Consider the following 17,942-nt stretch of genomic DNA (forward strand, 5'->3'; position numbering starts at 1 on the left):
GCGCTGCTTTCCTACTCAGGCTCTTGAGCAGTATCTTCGATGTGTTGAAACTTGGCTTTAACTTTCATTACTTTTTTCCCGCCTTTGTATTGCGTGGTTTTCCTGTAGTGAATGAATATTGTGCTCCGAGAACGATAGTGGAGCTAATTCAGAGCTACTCTGACATTTTAGGGTCCAAAACCTGTCTGAGTCGGAGATCCATGGCACTTCCTTTTAGTTTAATAATAATAACAAATAGCTACCAAAAATAACAACAAACATTTAAATTGTACTTACCGTGTGCCAGTATTTTACACGTATATGAACTTACTGAACTTCACAACACTACCACGAAACAGGTATTGGTATTATCCCCATTTTACAAGTAATGAACTTTTATGACCCAATGAAGTCAAATAGTTACAACGAACGAATCTGTTTTCTGTCCTAGTTTGGTTCTTGCCTTAACATAATGACAGCCATTGTTACTCTTTGGGCTCATCCATAGTTCATCGGTTTAACAAACATGTTTTTAATATTTCTTATGCCACTTAACTGCAGTATTGAGGGCCAGTTACCTGCAGTATTGAGGATGTCTCCATGTGCAAGATATAGCCCCTATTCTGATGGAGCTCACGGTTTATTGAGAATGCAGGCTTTAAACAACTAATTACACAACTGTTGATTTAATTTCTTTGTGATAAATGCAACGAAAGTTTTTTGAGAGTGTGTAATAGAGGATCTTAATCTTGGGAAGAAGAGCAGTCAAGGGAGGTATCCCCAAAGCAGTTTTATTTATGCTAGGGCTTGAAGAGTGCTTAAGGGTTTCCTGGTAAAGAATGAGAAGAGTAGATCAGGCAGAGGGAACTGCATATGTGAAAACTGATACAGTAAGAAATTTGACCCATTCCAGACACCACCGGATGGCCAGTGTGGTAGTGAACTGAGGGGGCAATGGTGTGAGATGAAGTTGGCACTATAGACAAAGACTGGACCATGCATGATCTTGTAGGACTTGAAGTTTAGCCTAAAATCAATGGAAAAATGTTATGTTGCTATCTGAGAATAACTTTTCCTCTTTGATCTTTTTAATTCTCACATTTAGAATGAGAATTGTAGATGATGATGTGAGCTGGACAGCTATCTCCATCACTAAACCAGAAAAGGAGGAAGAGGAAGATGATGGAGATATGCCAGTGGTATGTATCTTTTTGAGCTGTCAGAATTTTGAAATGATGCAAGCTTCTCAATCTCTGCTACAAGTGCAGGATAGATTTGCATGGGGGAAATTTGAGGCCAGAGAGCAGGTGACAATTTCCAAAGAACTGTTTAAGATAGTCTTCTTTGATGATGCCAATACATTGACTTCTCTGTTTTGGAGAGTCCATTGGCCTAGAAATAAGAACTAATCACAGAAAGAAGCAGAACTTCCTCAACCTCAGCGATAGAACCGTGATTAGAATTAGCCATGGTTCAGTTTGTTGGACTTTAGTTTAAAAACTATGTTCAGGTTCAATTAGGGGGAACTTTTTATTTTCCCCTTTTATTCAAGGATTTATTTAAGCTTTAAAATTGTATACTCTTGCCTAAGTACTTGAGCTAGGTGGATTAATAGAATGTAGTGCCTGTAGTTTAGAAGTCACAAAGGGGAGATTGAATTCTAAATTATTTTATCAATGTGATGATGTTAGAGATATATTTCACATATGCACTAAGTGTTGTTAAGCACAGGGAGGAAACACATTTAAAAGATGGTTTGTTAGTAATTAGAAGGGAAATAGTGATCATAAGGAGTAAATTTAGTTTTAGAGCAAATCACTAAAACCCAATAAAATATTTATAATATTTATTGTTCTTTTTTATCAAAGCAATACATATTTACTATAGAATATTTGGAAATTATAAGAAAGTCTAAAGTTTTCAAAGGAATATAATAATCATTTATACTATGACCATCTGGAGAGAACAACTGGTAGCATTTCAATACATATCTTTTTAGTTTTTTCTCTTCATAGACTATATATAGTTATATTTTATTTTTTGAACATAATTGGGATCATATTGTATATATGATTTTCATGTCTGTTCTTTCACTAATAATTTGTTCTGAATACTTAGTAACATCTTAAAATTTTCTTTGAGACTATGATTTTTAATGGTTGTAAAATAGTTCTATATATATATATATTAATTTAACCTGTGTTATAACTGGACACATAGGTTGCTTCCAGTTTTAAAATATCATAATTCTTTGATAAATATTTTGTACCTAAATTATTGCAGGAATTGTTTATTTCTTTGTTCCAATGAAATTGATGGGTCAGAGAGTATGGTCCTTTTGAATTATGTCCCCATATTGCTTTCCAAAAGGTACCGATTTACAATCCCAGTAGAGATGTATGAAGATGCCAGCTTCCTCTCTTCTTCATGAGTACTAGAGTATTATTAAAAACAAGAAAACACAGCAAACCTATGCCAGTTTGGTAGGTGGACAACAGTTTCATTAAACAATAGTGAAGTGATTAATTTTTCTTATGTTCCTTGGACATTTTTATTTTGTGAATTTCCTATTTCTTCTTTGTCCCGTTTTTAGAAAATTGGAATTTTAATCTTTTTTTCCACTGATTTTTGGTCATTATGTAATAAGAACATATTATCTGTTTATATGTTGTAAGTATTTTTTTCTATTTTGTCATTTTTCTTTTCTTTTAGTTTATTATAGCTTCTGATATTTATTCCAGTCTTTATGTAATCAAGTCTATTAAAATCATCCTTTGCTTTTATGGTTGCCCAAAACTATAAAAGGGAGGTTTTAGCCCCACTGTTCTCTGCACTGGGCAAAACATATCTTGATTATTGAATTCATTTGTTTTTCTATAAGACCATCTTCTCCCCCTTCCCAACAATAATAATGGCAAAATAATTATAACAACCACAAGATCAGTGGCAGCGTGGGAATAACTAACAGGTAGAAGTTTTCAAGCATTTACCATGTGCCAAGCACTGTGATAAACTTACATGAATTATCTCATTGAATCCTCACAACAGTCCTCTGAATCCTGTTTTTATAAATGAGGAAATCAAGACTGAGAGAAAGTAATTTGTCAAAGGTTACACAAATACTGAGTGTCAGAGATGGGTATATAGATCTCAGTTCACCTTGCTTGAAGCAAGCCTGTGCTTTTAATGCTCAGTGAGTGATCTCAAATCTAGGTTATATGAGGAAGAGTAATAGGATTTTGAGGGAAGAAAAGAAGTAGAGAGGAATTATGACCTGCCTTTGAATTTTAGTTCTACTGCTCACTAACCTGTGACAGTGAGAAAGTTACTTAACTTTTCCGAGTTGCAGTTTGCTTTTTAGTTATATGGAGCTTTTCCTTGCAGGGCTTGAGTGAGATAATATGAGTAAATCACAAAAGACAGTTCCTTGCTCGTTGTTGGCTACTCTTTAACTAAAAATTGTTCTGCCTGTCATCTCTGAATGTCTGTCATGTGGAAAGGGGATCATTTGCGTCAGAGTCAGAACTATGATCAATTGAAAAGTTATAGGAAGATAGATAGTGATCCAATAAAATCAAGAACTTTTTAGAACTGTCTAAAAATGCAGTGAACTTGCCTTGCAAGAACAAATTTCCTGTCAGTGAGACGTTCAGAGAGGAATTAGGTAAGTGATTGTTTATCGGTATACCATGGAGAAGAGTCCAGATTTGTTGGGAAGTTTGGATGATAGAAAATAACCTTTGGAGGGAAATCTATTAGTCAGAGAAAGATCTGTAATTAAACGAGCCCAGTGACAATCAGATGTTTAAACTGCAAGCATAACTGAAGGCCACTATGTGTTTCTTCATGATCACTTTGGATATATGTACACCATGTATATTAGGATGGGAATGGTCAGAGCTTCAGGTTCTTGAAACTGCAGTTCTCCTTGGCTGGGCCCTGTAGATTTCCTCAATGTAGCATTCTTCTGCAGGTGGCTGAGTTTGTGGATGAGCGGCCAGAAGAGATAAAGCAGATGGAGGCTTTTCGTTCCAGTGCCAAATGGAAGCTTCTGGGAGGTGAGTTCAACAACTGAATCAATCGGTTATGGGGAGACCTATTTTTATTCTATACTTTCTCTTAGAGAAATGTACTGTTTGTTTTGGTGTCACTGGTCCTGAAAAATATTGTGGGAAAGAAGTCAGGATTTCCGTAGAGGTAGTAAGATGTTGGACCTGAGACACGGAGTGTTTTGGTTTGCTAATGCTCACAAAATGCAATATACCAGAAATGGACTGCCTTTTACAAGAGGATTTATTAGCTTGCAAATTTACAGTTTTAAGGCTGTGAAAATGTCCCATTTAAGGCATCAACAGAATAATACCTTCTCTGAAGACTGATTACCAGTGAGTTTGGACTCTTCTGTCAGATAGCAAGGCACATGGCAGCGTCTACTGGTCCTTCTCTCCTGGGTTTTGTTGCTTTCAATTTATGGCTTCAGTGGCTTCCTCTCAGCTTTTCTGAGGTTTTCTGTGTGTCCTTTATCTGCATATAAAAGACTCCAGTAAAAGGATTAAGACCCATTTTGAAAGAAGTTGGCCACATCTCAGTCGAAATAACCTAATCAAAAGGTCTTACCAACAATAAGTCTGCACCCACAGCAATGGATAAAAAGAACATGATCCTTTTTGGGGTACATATAGTCTCCAAATGGCTACATCAGGTATCCCTACTTCCCTTACATTTCAGTTACTTCCCTTACATTTCAGTGTAGGGTTACTGAGGTCAGGAAGGGATTCATTTGGAAGTTTTTATAGCACCCATTCCTCTCTGGTTTAGACTAGGAGTACATTTGAAATATAGGCAGGGCTTGGGGAAGAGTTTACAAGAATTAGAGAAATGGCGTTTGAAGACTTCAGCAACCTTTATACTCCTGCAGAGTAAGGTAGTCATGTATGGTTCAAGGACCAGTGTTTTCTGTCCTTTTTATTTGTGTTAGTAAATCTTTAATCTTTCTTTAAATAATGGTATTTTATACTGTTCTTTGCACCACTTGTCCACTCTGTACCCTCTCTTTAAGCTAATAATTTAACATACAAAACCTTCCTTTTTTTGTGTGTTCTTGAGACCTGGATAAGAAACATTTGTTTCCCATGTCTGTTTCTTCCTAGTGGGTTGTCATTTTGAGGGCAGAGACCTAGTTTTATTTGCCTTGGGTATTCCCACTGCCTATTGCAAGTAGATGCCTTTAATAAATATTTATTGAATTGTTGAATTGCTGATAGGTATTTGATTCTTGCAGCCTACCGCTCTTTGATAAATCATTACTGGAGTCTTAGCAGTTTTTCTCCCCTTTTCCAAGAACTTGGTAGGTAGACTTAACTACTAAGAGACACAGGTTAAGAAATACTTCGTTCCAGTGAGTCACAGCCTGGAACCAGCAGTCATGCAGGCTCTCTGTAGCCAATGGAAGCTTGCTGGATTTGTATCCCCTGTATTCATTTCTTTATAAACAAGGATCTTGGGAGTTGATTAACTCCAGTTTGTCCTTGATGCTTGTTTCTTTTTCCCATGTGGAGAGTGAAAAAATTAATTACTAAATAGGATTAATCTGTTTTAAACTCTGTTTCATTTGTTAATTATCATATAATTCTGATTAGAAAAAAATGCCTAACAAAAGTGACAATTGGTTATAGATTTGTAATCACCATTGCCTTAGTTAATTTTCAGTAAATTATTTAATAGCTTTATGAATGAAAATTTCTTTATCAGAATTCTTTTATCAGAATCCTTTTCACTGTTATCTTCTGTCGTCTGCCTTATCCTTTTTCCAGTTTTTTCCACAATCCTTTATCCAAAAGAATTCTTCTAGTCTCCATATCTGTAGGTCTAGGAAGTGATTGATACCAATAGGTGGCTACACACACATACACACACAGATACACACTTACGCAGATACATAGAAAACACGCACGTATAGTCCTTTTTCTCTTATTCTCATGGCCTCAGCCCCATTCATGAATATCCTCACTGATCTGACCCTAACCTCCTTTTAATGAATATCATGAAAATTATCAACTTCATGAAGTAGATGTACTGTCACTTCCCCCACAGATGTCAGTGTATTTCCTGTAGGATTGATTCCAATTAGATAGGCCTATTTCCCAAAGTGAAGGGGTTGACTTGATTTAATTCATCAAATTTAAAAAGTATTCATTGACTCTTTCCCAACTTGTATTTGTATTTGGACCATGAAACTCAATGATGAGAATTAGAGGAAGAGGAAGAATTGGATTTTGGAAATGTCCCAGGTTACTATAAATGTTTCATTCTATTATGGCTTCGAACATTAAAAGTCTCAAACTCTTTCCTTAACCAGATGCTTTTTAAGATGGTGCATGAATTTTAAGATGGCAATATGATCATATTAGTTTGCCAGGGCTGTTATGACAAATACCACAGACTGGTTGGTTTAAACAACAGACTTTATTGGCTCATTGTTTGGAGGCTAGAAGTCCAAAATCAAGATATTGTTAGGCCATACCTTCTGAAGTCTGTAACATTCTGATGGTGGCTTGCTAGTGATCAGTCTCTGCCTCTGACACATGGCAATCTGTCTCTTTCTCCCCATGATTTCTTTTTCCATGTCCAAAATTCCTTTGCTTATAAAGACTCCAGTTAAATTGGATTAAGACCCACCCGAATTTAGTTTGGTCTTATCTTAATAGGATCTTCAGAGGTTTCATTTACAAATGAGTTCACATCCACAAGACTGGGTTTTAAGACTTGAATATGTCTTTGTGGGAGACATGATTCAATCTAATTTGACTTTGACAAATTGCTTCATCTCTCTGATGACAGCTTCCACATCAGTTCCATCTAGGGGACAATAATATTTATTTCTTAGGCATGTGAAACAATTTATATAAAACATTGGGCATGTAGTAAGTGATCAATAAATGTTAGATTCTTCCTTTTTTCTGGTGAGTTTTTCCCTTCCAACAAGGCACATAATGCCATTGATTAAATAGCAGCATTTCCTTTTGTTGTGGCACAGGTTTAGTCAATTTGCCTTTTGAAAGACGAGTGACTATAAACCATAAATTATGTAAGCTAAGTATCAGTAGGAGTCTCTGACTTGGAATTCTCTGCACAAATAAGAGTTTGGAAAGAATATTGTTTTGGGAGTTGAAAGTGTTGGATTCTAGCCTGTCTTCTTCACCTTAGTAGCTGTGTGACTTTAGGTAAGAAATCACTCAACTCCCCAGAGCCTCTATTTTCATGTCTATAAAATAAAAATACCTATTTTTCTCACAGAGTATAATAAAAAATGTAATTAAACTTATGACTTGGTATACAAATAAAAGGGATTATTCTTAAGATATTCGTGAGTGCTGATTTGTTGCTCTTAGGCAGAAGAGCTGTGCAGACTTTTTGGGTTTTTTGAGTAGTTTTGATATGTGTGCTGCTGGGGATGTTTTAGTGGACAGAGCATTTTGTGGGAATCTGACTGTCTGCTCTTTGTGTTTAGGCCACAATGAAGACCTACCCTTTCATAGGCATTTTCGTCATGATACTCCAGATGCATCATCTCCTAGGAGGATCTGTCATGATTCTCCAGATCTGTCTTCCCCCAGGAGGGTCCGTCATGATTCTCCAGATCTGTCTTCCCCCAGGAGGGTCCGTCATGATTCTCCAGATCTGTCTTCCCCCAGGAGGATCCGTCATAATTCTCCAGATCTGTCTCCGCCCAGGAGGGTCCGTCATGATTCTCCAGATCTGTCTCCCCCCAGGAGGGTCCGTCATGATTCTCCAGATCTGTCTCCCCCCAGGAGGGTCCATCATGATTCTCCAGATCCATCTCCTCCCAGGAGGGTCCGTCATGACTCCTCAGATGCTTTGCCACCCAGGAAGGTCCGTCATGATTTACCAGATCCTTCTCCTCCCTGGAAGCCTCATTGTAATTCTTTGGATGTATCTCCTAGGAAAGCCCGTCATGACTCACCAGATCCATCCCCCACCAGGAGGGTACGTCATGACTCCATAGATGCTTCAACACTCAGAAAGGCCTGCAACAACTCCCTTGACACATCTCAATCCAAAAGGACTCTTGATTCCTTGGACATGTCACAACTGAGGAGGAGGGTCCAGCATGACTCCCCTGATTTGTCTTCTAATGTCCCTCATACACTGTCCAAAACCAAAAGCAATCAAGTCTCAGAAAGAACCTCTAGCAAGTCTTCTTTACACTGGAAGGAGCCAGGACCCACCCATTCTTCCCTCCCAAAGAACAACAAATATGAGTATTTGGACTTCTCTTCTCCACAAAAAAGGCAAGCCAAAACCCATTTTGGAAATAAGAAGCAGCATGATTCTCCAGGTGAGCATATGACTGTCCATGAGAGGGACCTACTTCTTAGGGGCTTTCTTTTGGATCTTTTATTTGTTTTGTTAGGTAGGGATTATCTTTAGTAATGAAAATAGAGTTTCTTTGGAGAAATTTTGAAAACTGTAGGGAAATGGAGAGAAGTTGTACTCAGGAGAGTTAAAACATGACAGTGGCAAGGAGAAAAGTTTTTATGTCTTCTCTTTTTTTTTGAGTAAGCAGTCAGGAAATTTATTAGATACACATGTAGAAATGTAGGAGGCCACGCAGGTACTCTCACAAAAGACCGAAGTGAGCTAGGTGAAAGACAATAGGCAATGTGGGATCATTTACTTATGTAGATTAGCTTTACTTATTCTCCTTCCCCCTTCCCTGTTTGGGTCTCTTTCTTTTACCCTCCTCCTGCCTCCCCCAGGGTGTTGCCTGGTGGTAGATAATGCATTTGGGTGGGTCTGTTGATTTCGCCTTTCTCAGTAGATAACTCACTCAGGTGGAGGTCATTTGGCTTTAGATGGGTTGGCTGCCACTGGGTGTTTCCTGTAAGTGGGTAGCACTCAGCTTGGTGTCTGTGCCAGACCTTGATTACCCATCCTTGTTCAGAGGCTCCTTTGCTGTTTTTTCTTTCCCCTCTCTCCCTGTTCTAGCCTGTTTCAAATTCCCCCTCAGAGTTCTTACCCCTTAATCTTAAGGGGTGCTGTGGGACAGTGATCTGTCTTCTGGTTTGTTAGGGGGGTATAGGCCATGCTTGATGGGGCGTGAAAATCTCTGGGCATCTCATTTAAGCAGAGAGGGGAGGACTCCAGAGGGGTGGTTGGAAGTACTGGTAATCCTTGTAATCAGCATTGATTTGGTTGAAAGTATTCTAGTCTGGAAGAAATAAATTTGGTAAGAAGCTTAAAAATGCAGGGGCCGATCAATAGCAAAAGAACAGAAGTGAACGGGCCTAGGAGAGGCATTAGTCAAGTGAGACTGGGGAAGAGGGAAGGAATAGACCATCTTTCAGGTCCAAGAGTGAATTTTAGCTGGGTGGCTCATTAGTGCTAATTAGGGAATAAGAGGGTAAAGTTAAGAGGTATGGGAATGGGGATTAGAAAGGGCTTGATTGATTGGGCTTGCACCCTTGGCTGCTGTGTTGGCCAGATTATTCCCTCAGAGATGTTAGTATTATTTTCTTGATGGCCAGGGCAAAGAATTATCACTATTTTAGTTGATAAGAGCATTGTACTTAGAAGATTTGAGTATTTCTTGGTGGTGGTAAATTGAGAGAAAGCTTTGTTTTTTTTTACACTGCTCTGTGAGCATGCAGAATTAAATAGGCTTAGTTTTTTTCTTTTTTCCTTTTTTTTTTTTAGAGCTTTGCTTTTTGAGCTCAAGTTTCTGGGGGTAGGATTTTGCCTTGTTAAATTGGGGACCCTCCGTGCTTAAGAGAATAGGGGGAATTCCCTAAGTGGGGAAGTTTAATAATTTTAAAATATAGCTTAGTCTTAACTAGATCAGCATCACTTACAAGTTGATGTATGGAATAATATTGACTTTTAGAGCTGGAAAACTTTGAGCTTTGGGTATTACACAGATACTTAAAGTTCTAGGGAACTCCTAGGTTATGTAAAGAGCAAAGTATTTCAAAACTGAGAAATCATAGTTAAAACTTAGGAGTAAGTATGGTAGCTTTAAGAGTTTACACTTTAGGCTTTAATTCTTTCGTTTGTTTGTTTGTGTTTTCACATGGGCAGGTACTGGGAAGCGAACCCAGGTCTCTGGCATGGCAGGCGAGAACTCTGCCACTGAGCCACCGTTGCCCTAGGCTTTAATTTTTAAGAGCATTTTAAATGAATTTACTTATAGAAATAAAAACATTTGACAATTATTTTATATTGGGGTTATTAATTACAAACTATAGTAGAAGTTTTGACTTGTTTTACCTTTACACATTCATTAAGGTTAGGTTAATTAACAGGTAGGACATAATTTGTATGCTTGCCCTCTTTCTCCTTTAAAGTTTTTTGTTGAAATGAAGTTCTAACTTATAACTGACCACCTGTCCTTTTAGTGAAGCCTTAAAGTAGTGTAATGATAAGTAAATTTAGTTGTTATGCAGATAAGTATTAGAATATAACATGGACATTGAGAATATTAAGTCTTAACGAATTTTAAGCAATTTTTAAGTATATGAATAACATTTAACTCATGCAAATTTAGCAAACAGGCTAGAAAAATTTTTTAAATTTATTTATTAATTAAAAAAAGAACAAACAAAAACATTAACATATCATCCTGTTCTAAGTATATAATGAGTAATTCACAATATCATCACGTAGTTGCATATTCATCATTTCTTAGAACATTTGCATCAATTCAGAAAAAGAAATAAAAAGACAACAGAAAAAGAAATGATAACAGAAAAAAAAATTATACATACCATACCCCTTATCCCTCGCTTTCATTTATCACTAGCATTTCAAACTAAATTTATTTTAACATTTGTTCCCCCTATTATTTATTTTTATTCCATATGTTCTACTTGTCTGTTGACATGGTAGATAAAAGGAGCGTCAGACACAAGGTTTTCACAATCACACAGTCACATTGTGAAAGCTATATCATTATTCAGTTATCATCAAGAAACATGGCTACTGGAACACAGCTCTACATTTTCAGGCAGTTCCCTCCAGCCTCTCTACTACATCTTGAATAACAAGGTGATATCTACTTAATGCATAAGAATAACCTCCAGGATAACCTCTCGACTCTGTTTGGAATCTCTCCACCATTGACACTTTGTCTCAGTTTGCTCTTCCCTCTTTTGGTCCAGAAGGTTTTCTCAATCCCTTGATGCTGAGTCTCAGCTCATTCTAGGGTTTTTCTCAATCCCTTGATGCTGAGTCTCGGCTCATTCCAGGATTTCTGTCCCACGTTGCCAGGAAGGTCCACACCCCTGGGAGTCATGTCCCACGTAGACAGGGGGAGGGTGGTGAGATTGCTTGTTGTGTTGGCTGGAGAGAGAGGCCACATCTGAGCAACAAAAGAGACTCTCTTGGGGGTGACTCTTAGGCCTAAGTTTTAAGTAGACTTGACCTATTGTTTGGTGGGGTTAAGTTTCATATGAACAAACCCCAAGAATGGGGGCTCAGCCTATAGCTTTGGTTGTCCACACTGCTTGTGAGAATATCAAGAATTCAACTTGGGGAAGTTGAATTTCTCCCCGTTCTCACCATTCCCTGAAGAGGACTTTGCAAATAATTTTCCACTCACTGATCAAATCACCCTGGGATTCATCAGGGCATCACTCTGGGCAAACCAACAAAATCTCATGTCCTACCCAAGATTCCAAGTACTTATGGTGTTCAATCAAGGAAAAAATTTTAATTATTGTGTATTTCTTAAACTTTTTATATGTTAATCTGTTTTAGCACCTCATTTTTACAAGGTGAGAGAACAAATCTTTTGTAACAGTTTTTCTTTAAGAGTGAGAGGACTTGTTTCTGAAATAAAGGATGATAAGCTTAACCTGAACATTAAGAAATGATACTGTTAACCTGTTTTTTAGATAGAGTACTTAGGTGGTCAAGAAAAACTTTTTATAACCTTTCATTAAGAGCAGTTTAACAGCAGCATTAATTATGACAGGCAGAATTCATTTATATACTTTTTATAACTTTTGTAGTTAGCAGTGACTGTAGACAAAACTTACTTTTTAACATTCTTCACTATTTTCCACATATTCAGGACCTGTAGTGGTGGTTTGAAAAACTTACTGTAACTTTCCATATCCATATCCATTGTAATAATGTTTACAACAGAAAATCACTTTATATTAGGAATATGTTAGTTTACAAAGTTAACATATTGCAAGACTGTACTTTGAGGCAGTTGGAGGCCAGTAAGGTCTGTTGCTAAGGTGTTTTTAAAGATATAGGGATTATTTTGAAAATTGGGGCAGCATTGTTTAAGTGCGTAGAGTGGAAATTTTATTTTTAAGTCTTTGCTATTTAAAAGCAAGTAAGTATTGTGAGTTAGGGTGAAGAGGGATATAAAATGAGTTTTTAAGATTTAGGACTGAAAATTTGAATGCATTCAAGGGCTGTTGGACTCACCCTGGGATGCCTTCATTCCATACAGACAAGTTTCTTTGCTTAAGGATTTCCTTTGGGATGCTATGAGGCCTTGATTTAGTAGGGACCTTGGGGGAAAATGAAGGGTAAATACTAGCTGGGTTTACTAGTTTTAAAGTGAAGAAGATCCCTCCCTAGAAGGGGGTGGGGCATACAGAGACAAAGAGAAATTGATGGGACACTAGAACTTCCTACAAAGGAGAGGAATAGTGCTTAGTTTTGGCTTTACCATTAACTTCCATAACTAGGCAAGTCTGAGTGAAGGTAAGTCCAGAGTGACAGTTTAGGACAGAGTGACTCCAGTGTTAATTAAGAAATTAATAGTCTTATCTGTTCCATTGAGTGTCACCGGGGCTCCTTTAAGTTGTGTCAGCAGAGGCATACATGACCCTGGGTACCCTCAGTCTTCTTCACTCGAGGGGCTATTCTGCCTTCCTCTCAGGCCCAAAGCCCATGTTGATGGCACTTGGGGCAAGGCCCTGGTGGGTCCCAAGATTGAGGATTGTCGTGAGGTTTCTGGCATACTCTTCACCAATGTCCCTCTGATCCACAGTTAAAGGAAAACCCTTGAGACTTGGAGCCAAGATTTGGGTAACTTCGAGGGGACAAGGTGCTGTTAACAGTGACTGCAATAAGCTGAGCCTGTTCTGTGGTCTTTTGTGCACCTCTCTTTGCCTTCTCTTCCTCCTCAGCTTTGTTTCAATTGCTAAAGACAGAAAAGGCAGTTTTTAGTAAATTATTAGTGGGAGTTTGCGAGTCTATGGAGAGCTTTTACAGCTTTCTCCGAATGTCAGGCAGATGACTGATGAAATGAGTTCCCAGCAAAATTTGACCTTCCTGGAAATCTGAGTTTACATTAGTAATCTTTTGGGCTTCCACTAGCCTCCCCTGGATTACTGGGTTTTTCTCTTTCTCCTGAGTGATTTCTGTTAGCTTATTACAGTTAACTGGCTTAGTGGCATAATTTCATGCCTTTTAATAAACAGGTGTTTTTCTTTTAATAGAATTGAGACATGGGCATAATAGAAGCTATAAGTCCCTCTTAGCTACTTGTTTTGATAGGAAGCCATAGATATTTGGGCATAGGGAATTTTTTCCTTGTCTTACACAGACTGGAGGATGGTATTGTGATTGAGAGTCCCATTGGAAGGTTATGCTTCCCTGTCTTTTATAGTTTATATTGACTATTGACATTTCCCATTTTTTCTGGCAAAGGAAAAAGAGGCTTTTAAGTTTTCTTTTTCCTGAGGGCTAAAAATAGAGCATAATTTAGAAGAAAAATTTTATATTTGGCCACAATGGACTTTAATAAAACAAGAGCTTTTTATGGGTTTATCTTGATATAAGGCCTTAAAAGCTGTATATAAGGAATTTTTGCCCTTTTCCATCCTTCTTTTAGAAGAGGTTTACTGTTACATTTATGGGCCAGCGTCAGCTGTTCATTAGGTGATGTTGTGGTAGACAGTTTGGAAGCATCACCCATCTCTAAGGAAGATTTCAAGGACTGGTGCCCAGCATCCTCAGTTACTAGACTGCTGTTCTGAGCCCTGATCCCTCGGCTGATATGGGACCAAGCATCCTATCCCCAGACTTCCCTGGGGCTCCCAGACTCAGGAGATGGGTGGCCTGAGACCATCTCAATGCTGCTAAGCTGACCTACTTATTTTCCTGGGTGTATGTACTCTTAACTTATTGCCTGACTTACTGCCTAAGACAATGGGGGGAATCTCCTGGGTGCTAGCTCTGGGTATTGACATGATTGAGCTAGAGGGAGAGAACATGTGGCAAAAAAAGCAGGCCTCCCCTTAAGGGGGAATGTCCTGGGAGGGCAATCCATGGGCTCTGGGTATGGACATTCTAAAAGAATGTCAATAGGACAGGGCCAAGAGTGAGTCTCCCTTGGTCCTTTTCAGCTCAGATTTTACAAAATGAAAGCAAATTTAACTACTAGTACTTCCACATGAGAAAAGCCCACCAAAATTTTAACTGTACCGGAGAGTAGTAGTGGGGAGCAGAAACCGTAGCTCAGGCTGGCCCCAGGCGGGTTAGGATTAGAGAGCCAATGCCATGCAGACTGCAGAAAAGCAGAGTGCAAGAAAGCCTGCATGCTCATTTTTAAAAAAATGTAGGGTTTCTGGCTCTTACAGGCTCAGTTTCTTTTAATTAGGATAGCCAAGGCTTTTGCTTACTCTGCAAACCTCACTTTGGCTTTTAGGGGGAGACACTCCCAATGGAATGTACCCAGTTCCTTTGGGCTTAAACTAGAGGTGACTTCTTAGAATTTCAAAGACAACAGCTTGTTTAGTACAAGAATCCTTAGTCCAGAATTCTGTGTTAGACAAAAATGGAATGTTTCGGAAGCATAGAAAGCCAGACAGAGGAGAACAGAGATTCTCCTGGAGGCAGAGTAGAGGGCATCTTTCAAAGATGTGAGGAGGAACAGATTCAGCAACAAGAGTCTGGGTTTTTAGACAGGAGGAAAAGAGAAAGTGTGGGAAGTCTTGGAGAGCTGAGAAGAGAGAGACAGACAGAGACAGGGGACTTGATTTGACTCCTTTTAAAATCCTGCATTGTATAGGGAGAAATCCCGAATCAGGTACCAAAGGGTACTATCACCTACTGCCCTGAGACTCCTGAGATCTACATGGTGTGGAGACAGGGCTTCTGCCACCTCTGAGGAGGGAGGCAGAGGCTTAGAGTGCATGGAGGTTTATGTCCTGGGGGGAATGCATTATATATCCCTTTATATATCCTTTTATTCTCCCTACCCTATACTACATGTACTACATGTTTATTGCAGAAACTTTAGAATGTACAGAAATGTATAAAGAAGCAGAAAAAAGGTTCCACAAAATTCTATCATTTGGAGGCAATCACTGTTTAGTATTAAAGCCAATTTTCTTTTAGTCTTTTTTTCTATTCACTTTTTTATGTAGCTGAGAACTGACTATGTAATATCTAAATATTATACATGCAATCTTGCTTGGTAAGTTTGTTTTTCAGATTCCACCAAGGAGAGTAAAGAATATATTCCTTAATTTCTAGGCTCTTCCCCAAGTCATAGGAAATTTCATGTAAAGTCTTCACCTACAAGACATCAGAGTCATGCCTTGGACACTTCTTCATACCCAAGTGACAGCCAGAAAGCCTCTGATTCAGATCTTTCTTCCCCACAACATAAACCTAAACCAAGTCTGGGGCATCAGGATTCTGATTCAGATCTGTCACCTCCACGGAATAGACCCAGACAGCAGAACTCTGATTCTGACCTTTCTCCACCAAGGAGGAAACAGAGGACCAAATCTTCTGATTCTGATTTGTCTCCACCGCGAAAGAGTCAGCCTCCTGAAAAGAAGGTAGGGGCTTTCAAACTGATGAGAAATTCAAATCCCAGTTCTGCTGCTTACTATCTGTGTGATTTGGGGAAGAGGTGTAATATCTTTGAGCATCAGCTTCTTCGTGTGTAAAATGTTGACTAGTAGTACTTATTTCAGAAAGTTATTGTGAGAACTAAATAAGTTAGTTAGTGTAAGGGTAAGTAAAACTCTTAGCCCTGTCTCTAGGATAAAATAAACACTGAGTCATTATTGGTGGTTTATTATTATTATTTCTGATTTGGACTGCGGGTCTCTGTACCTAGAGCTTAAAGAGAGACTTAAAATATAAAACTGCCTTTAAAAATCCTATCTTCTGGGAAGTGAGTATTGGGTTTTGTTTTGTTTTCAATTTATGATAAAGCCCATATTAGCAAAAAATTTACATGAACCCTGTGTCATTGTGTTGTAAATAATACTAGTATTAATGATAATAAGCAGTCTTATTCCAGTGAGTTAGTTAAGAAGTGAATGATGCCTGTGGTATGCATGTTCCCCTCCAATGCAGACATGTCAGGTGGTCTCCTCTTTCTCTAGCCCAGGTGGTCCTGCTAGGGTAGACAAGCCTGTCTCTAACCCAGGAAGTGTGATTCTTTTCTTTGGGTGAATAAAGTTGGGTCTCTGTTTTCAGCTGGAGCCCTTGACATTTTATGTATCTGTTTAGTCCATGGCAAATTTAACATTAAACAAATCTAGTACATTGCATAGGCTGCTAGGATATTGGATGCTCCATTTGTGGGTCAGTTTACTATCTTGATACAGAGTAGAGATTAGTAAATTTTCATTTGGTCCTATCTTCTGTTATTATCCTGAAAGATACAACTTAAAGATCTTAGATTTGCTCGTTTACTGTTTAAAATTTTTCTGTGTAGGTCTGTACTATAAGGCTTAAAGTTTGATTCAGTTTTCTGATAGGTAGAATGAGAGTGAATCTTCATGTCTGCAGTTTGTATGTTGAAAAGTCAGGAACAGTAATGCTTAGCATTCTCTTTAAATCTTGTTGGTTCATGGCTTGTATTGATTCATACTCTTAAACTTGATAATACTTTAAATTTTCCATGGAATTACATTTTATTTCTTCTTTTTCTACTTTGTGACTCCTGTGTTTAATTATGAGTATATAAAGCTAGTGTTTATATTTTGGTTATTGCTGATTATCAGACAAAAATGCAACTGTGTATACCTATGAAGCCTGCTGCCTCATTGTCTCATGACTGTTAAATGCTCCTTTTTCCCTTGCAAAGGCTACACACATGTTTTCTGGGGCCAAAACTGGGTTGGTGTTAATTGACATACAGCAAGAACAGCAGGAGCTCCAGAAACGGGACCAAGAAACTATAGAGTTTGAAGGTAAAAATGTAAATGTTTCATGTAGCTTTTATTTATTTTTTTAAGGTAGCTTATATGCCTGGTATTTTAAACTCTTAATTGCCATCATATTTCAGCCCTGCCTTGTTTTATTTTAACTTCTCAGTGGATCTGAATGGCTCTTTTCCTTCTTGAAAAGTGTCAGTTCTCAAGCTTATTCCCCCTTGAAAAGTGTCAATTCTCAGGCCTGTTGCCTAGGTTGGTAGGAACTACTTGTGATCTAGTTGAAAAATTTCTTGTCCACCATCAGAATGCCAAATGATTGTTTTTATGTATTGGTAATATTATTTCTGATTTTGATACCTGGTATTTATCTTAAAAAGTATAATTCTCCTTTGCAGCTGAATTCCAATATGCTGAAACCGTATTTCGAGACAAGTCTGGTCGTAAGAGGAACTTGAAACTGGAGCGTTTAGAGCAAAGGAGAAAAGCAGAGAAGGACTCAGAAAGAGATGAGCTGTATGCCCAATGGGGAAAAGGGTAAGAGAACCATTGAAAAGAAAATAGAGCAAGTGTTCCTCTATTCTTCTGACCAGTTAGTTCATTATTCTGCCTTCCCAGTTGATAACTGAAATAGGAAATTCTATGTGTTGACTCTCCATCCTAAAATACTAATATATTCTGTACTTCTGGTTGGTATTCTGGGAATTCTACCCTTTTCATTATTTGGCCTAGGCTGTTAGAGGGAAGAAATTCTCCAAATGCAGTAACATGGTCTATTTCAGTGTAGGCGTCTTACTGTTA

General features: G+C 38.2%; 1 protein-coding gene across 1 annotated transcript in view; it reads left to right on the plus strand.

The window, feature by feature from the left end:
• Positions 1–17,942, plus strand: part of BUD13 (BUD13 spliceosome associated protein) — a 33,247-nt gene that overhangs the window by 4,757 nt on the left and 10,548 nt on the right. Inside the window, exons 2-7 of the mRNA XM_077112832.1 lie at positions 1,085–1,178; positions 3,953–4,037; positions 7,490–8,338; positions 15,502–15,812; positions 17,075–17,180; positions 17,540–17,678. Of these exons, the coding sequence (XP_076968947.1) occupies positions 1,085–1,178; positions 3,953–4,037; positions 7,490–8,338; positions 15,502–15,812; positions 17,075–17,180; positions 17,540–17,678 (1,584 nt within the window). The remainder of the gene's footprint in view (positions 1–1,084; positions 1,179–3,952; positions 4,038–7,489; positions 8,339–15,501; positions 15,813–17,074; positions 17,181–17,539; positions 17,679–17,942) is intronic.

This window comes from Tamandua tetradactyla, chromosome 8 (assembly GCF_023851605.1).
Source record: "Tamandua tetradactyla isolate mTamTet1 chromosome 8, mTamTet1.pri, whole genome shotgun sequence".
NCBI lineage: Eukaryota > Metazoa > Chordata > Mammalia > Pilosa > Myrmecophagidae > Tamandua > Tamandua tetradactyla.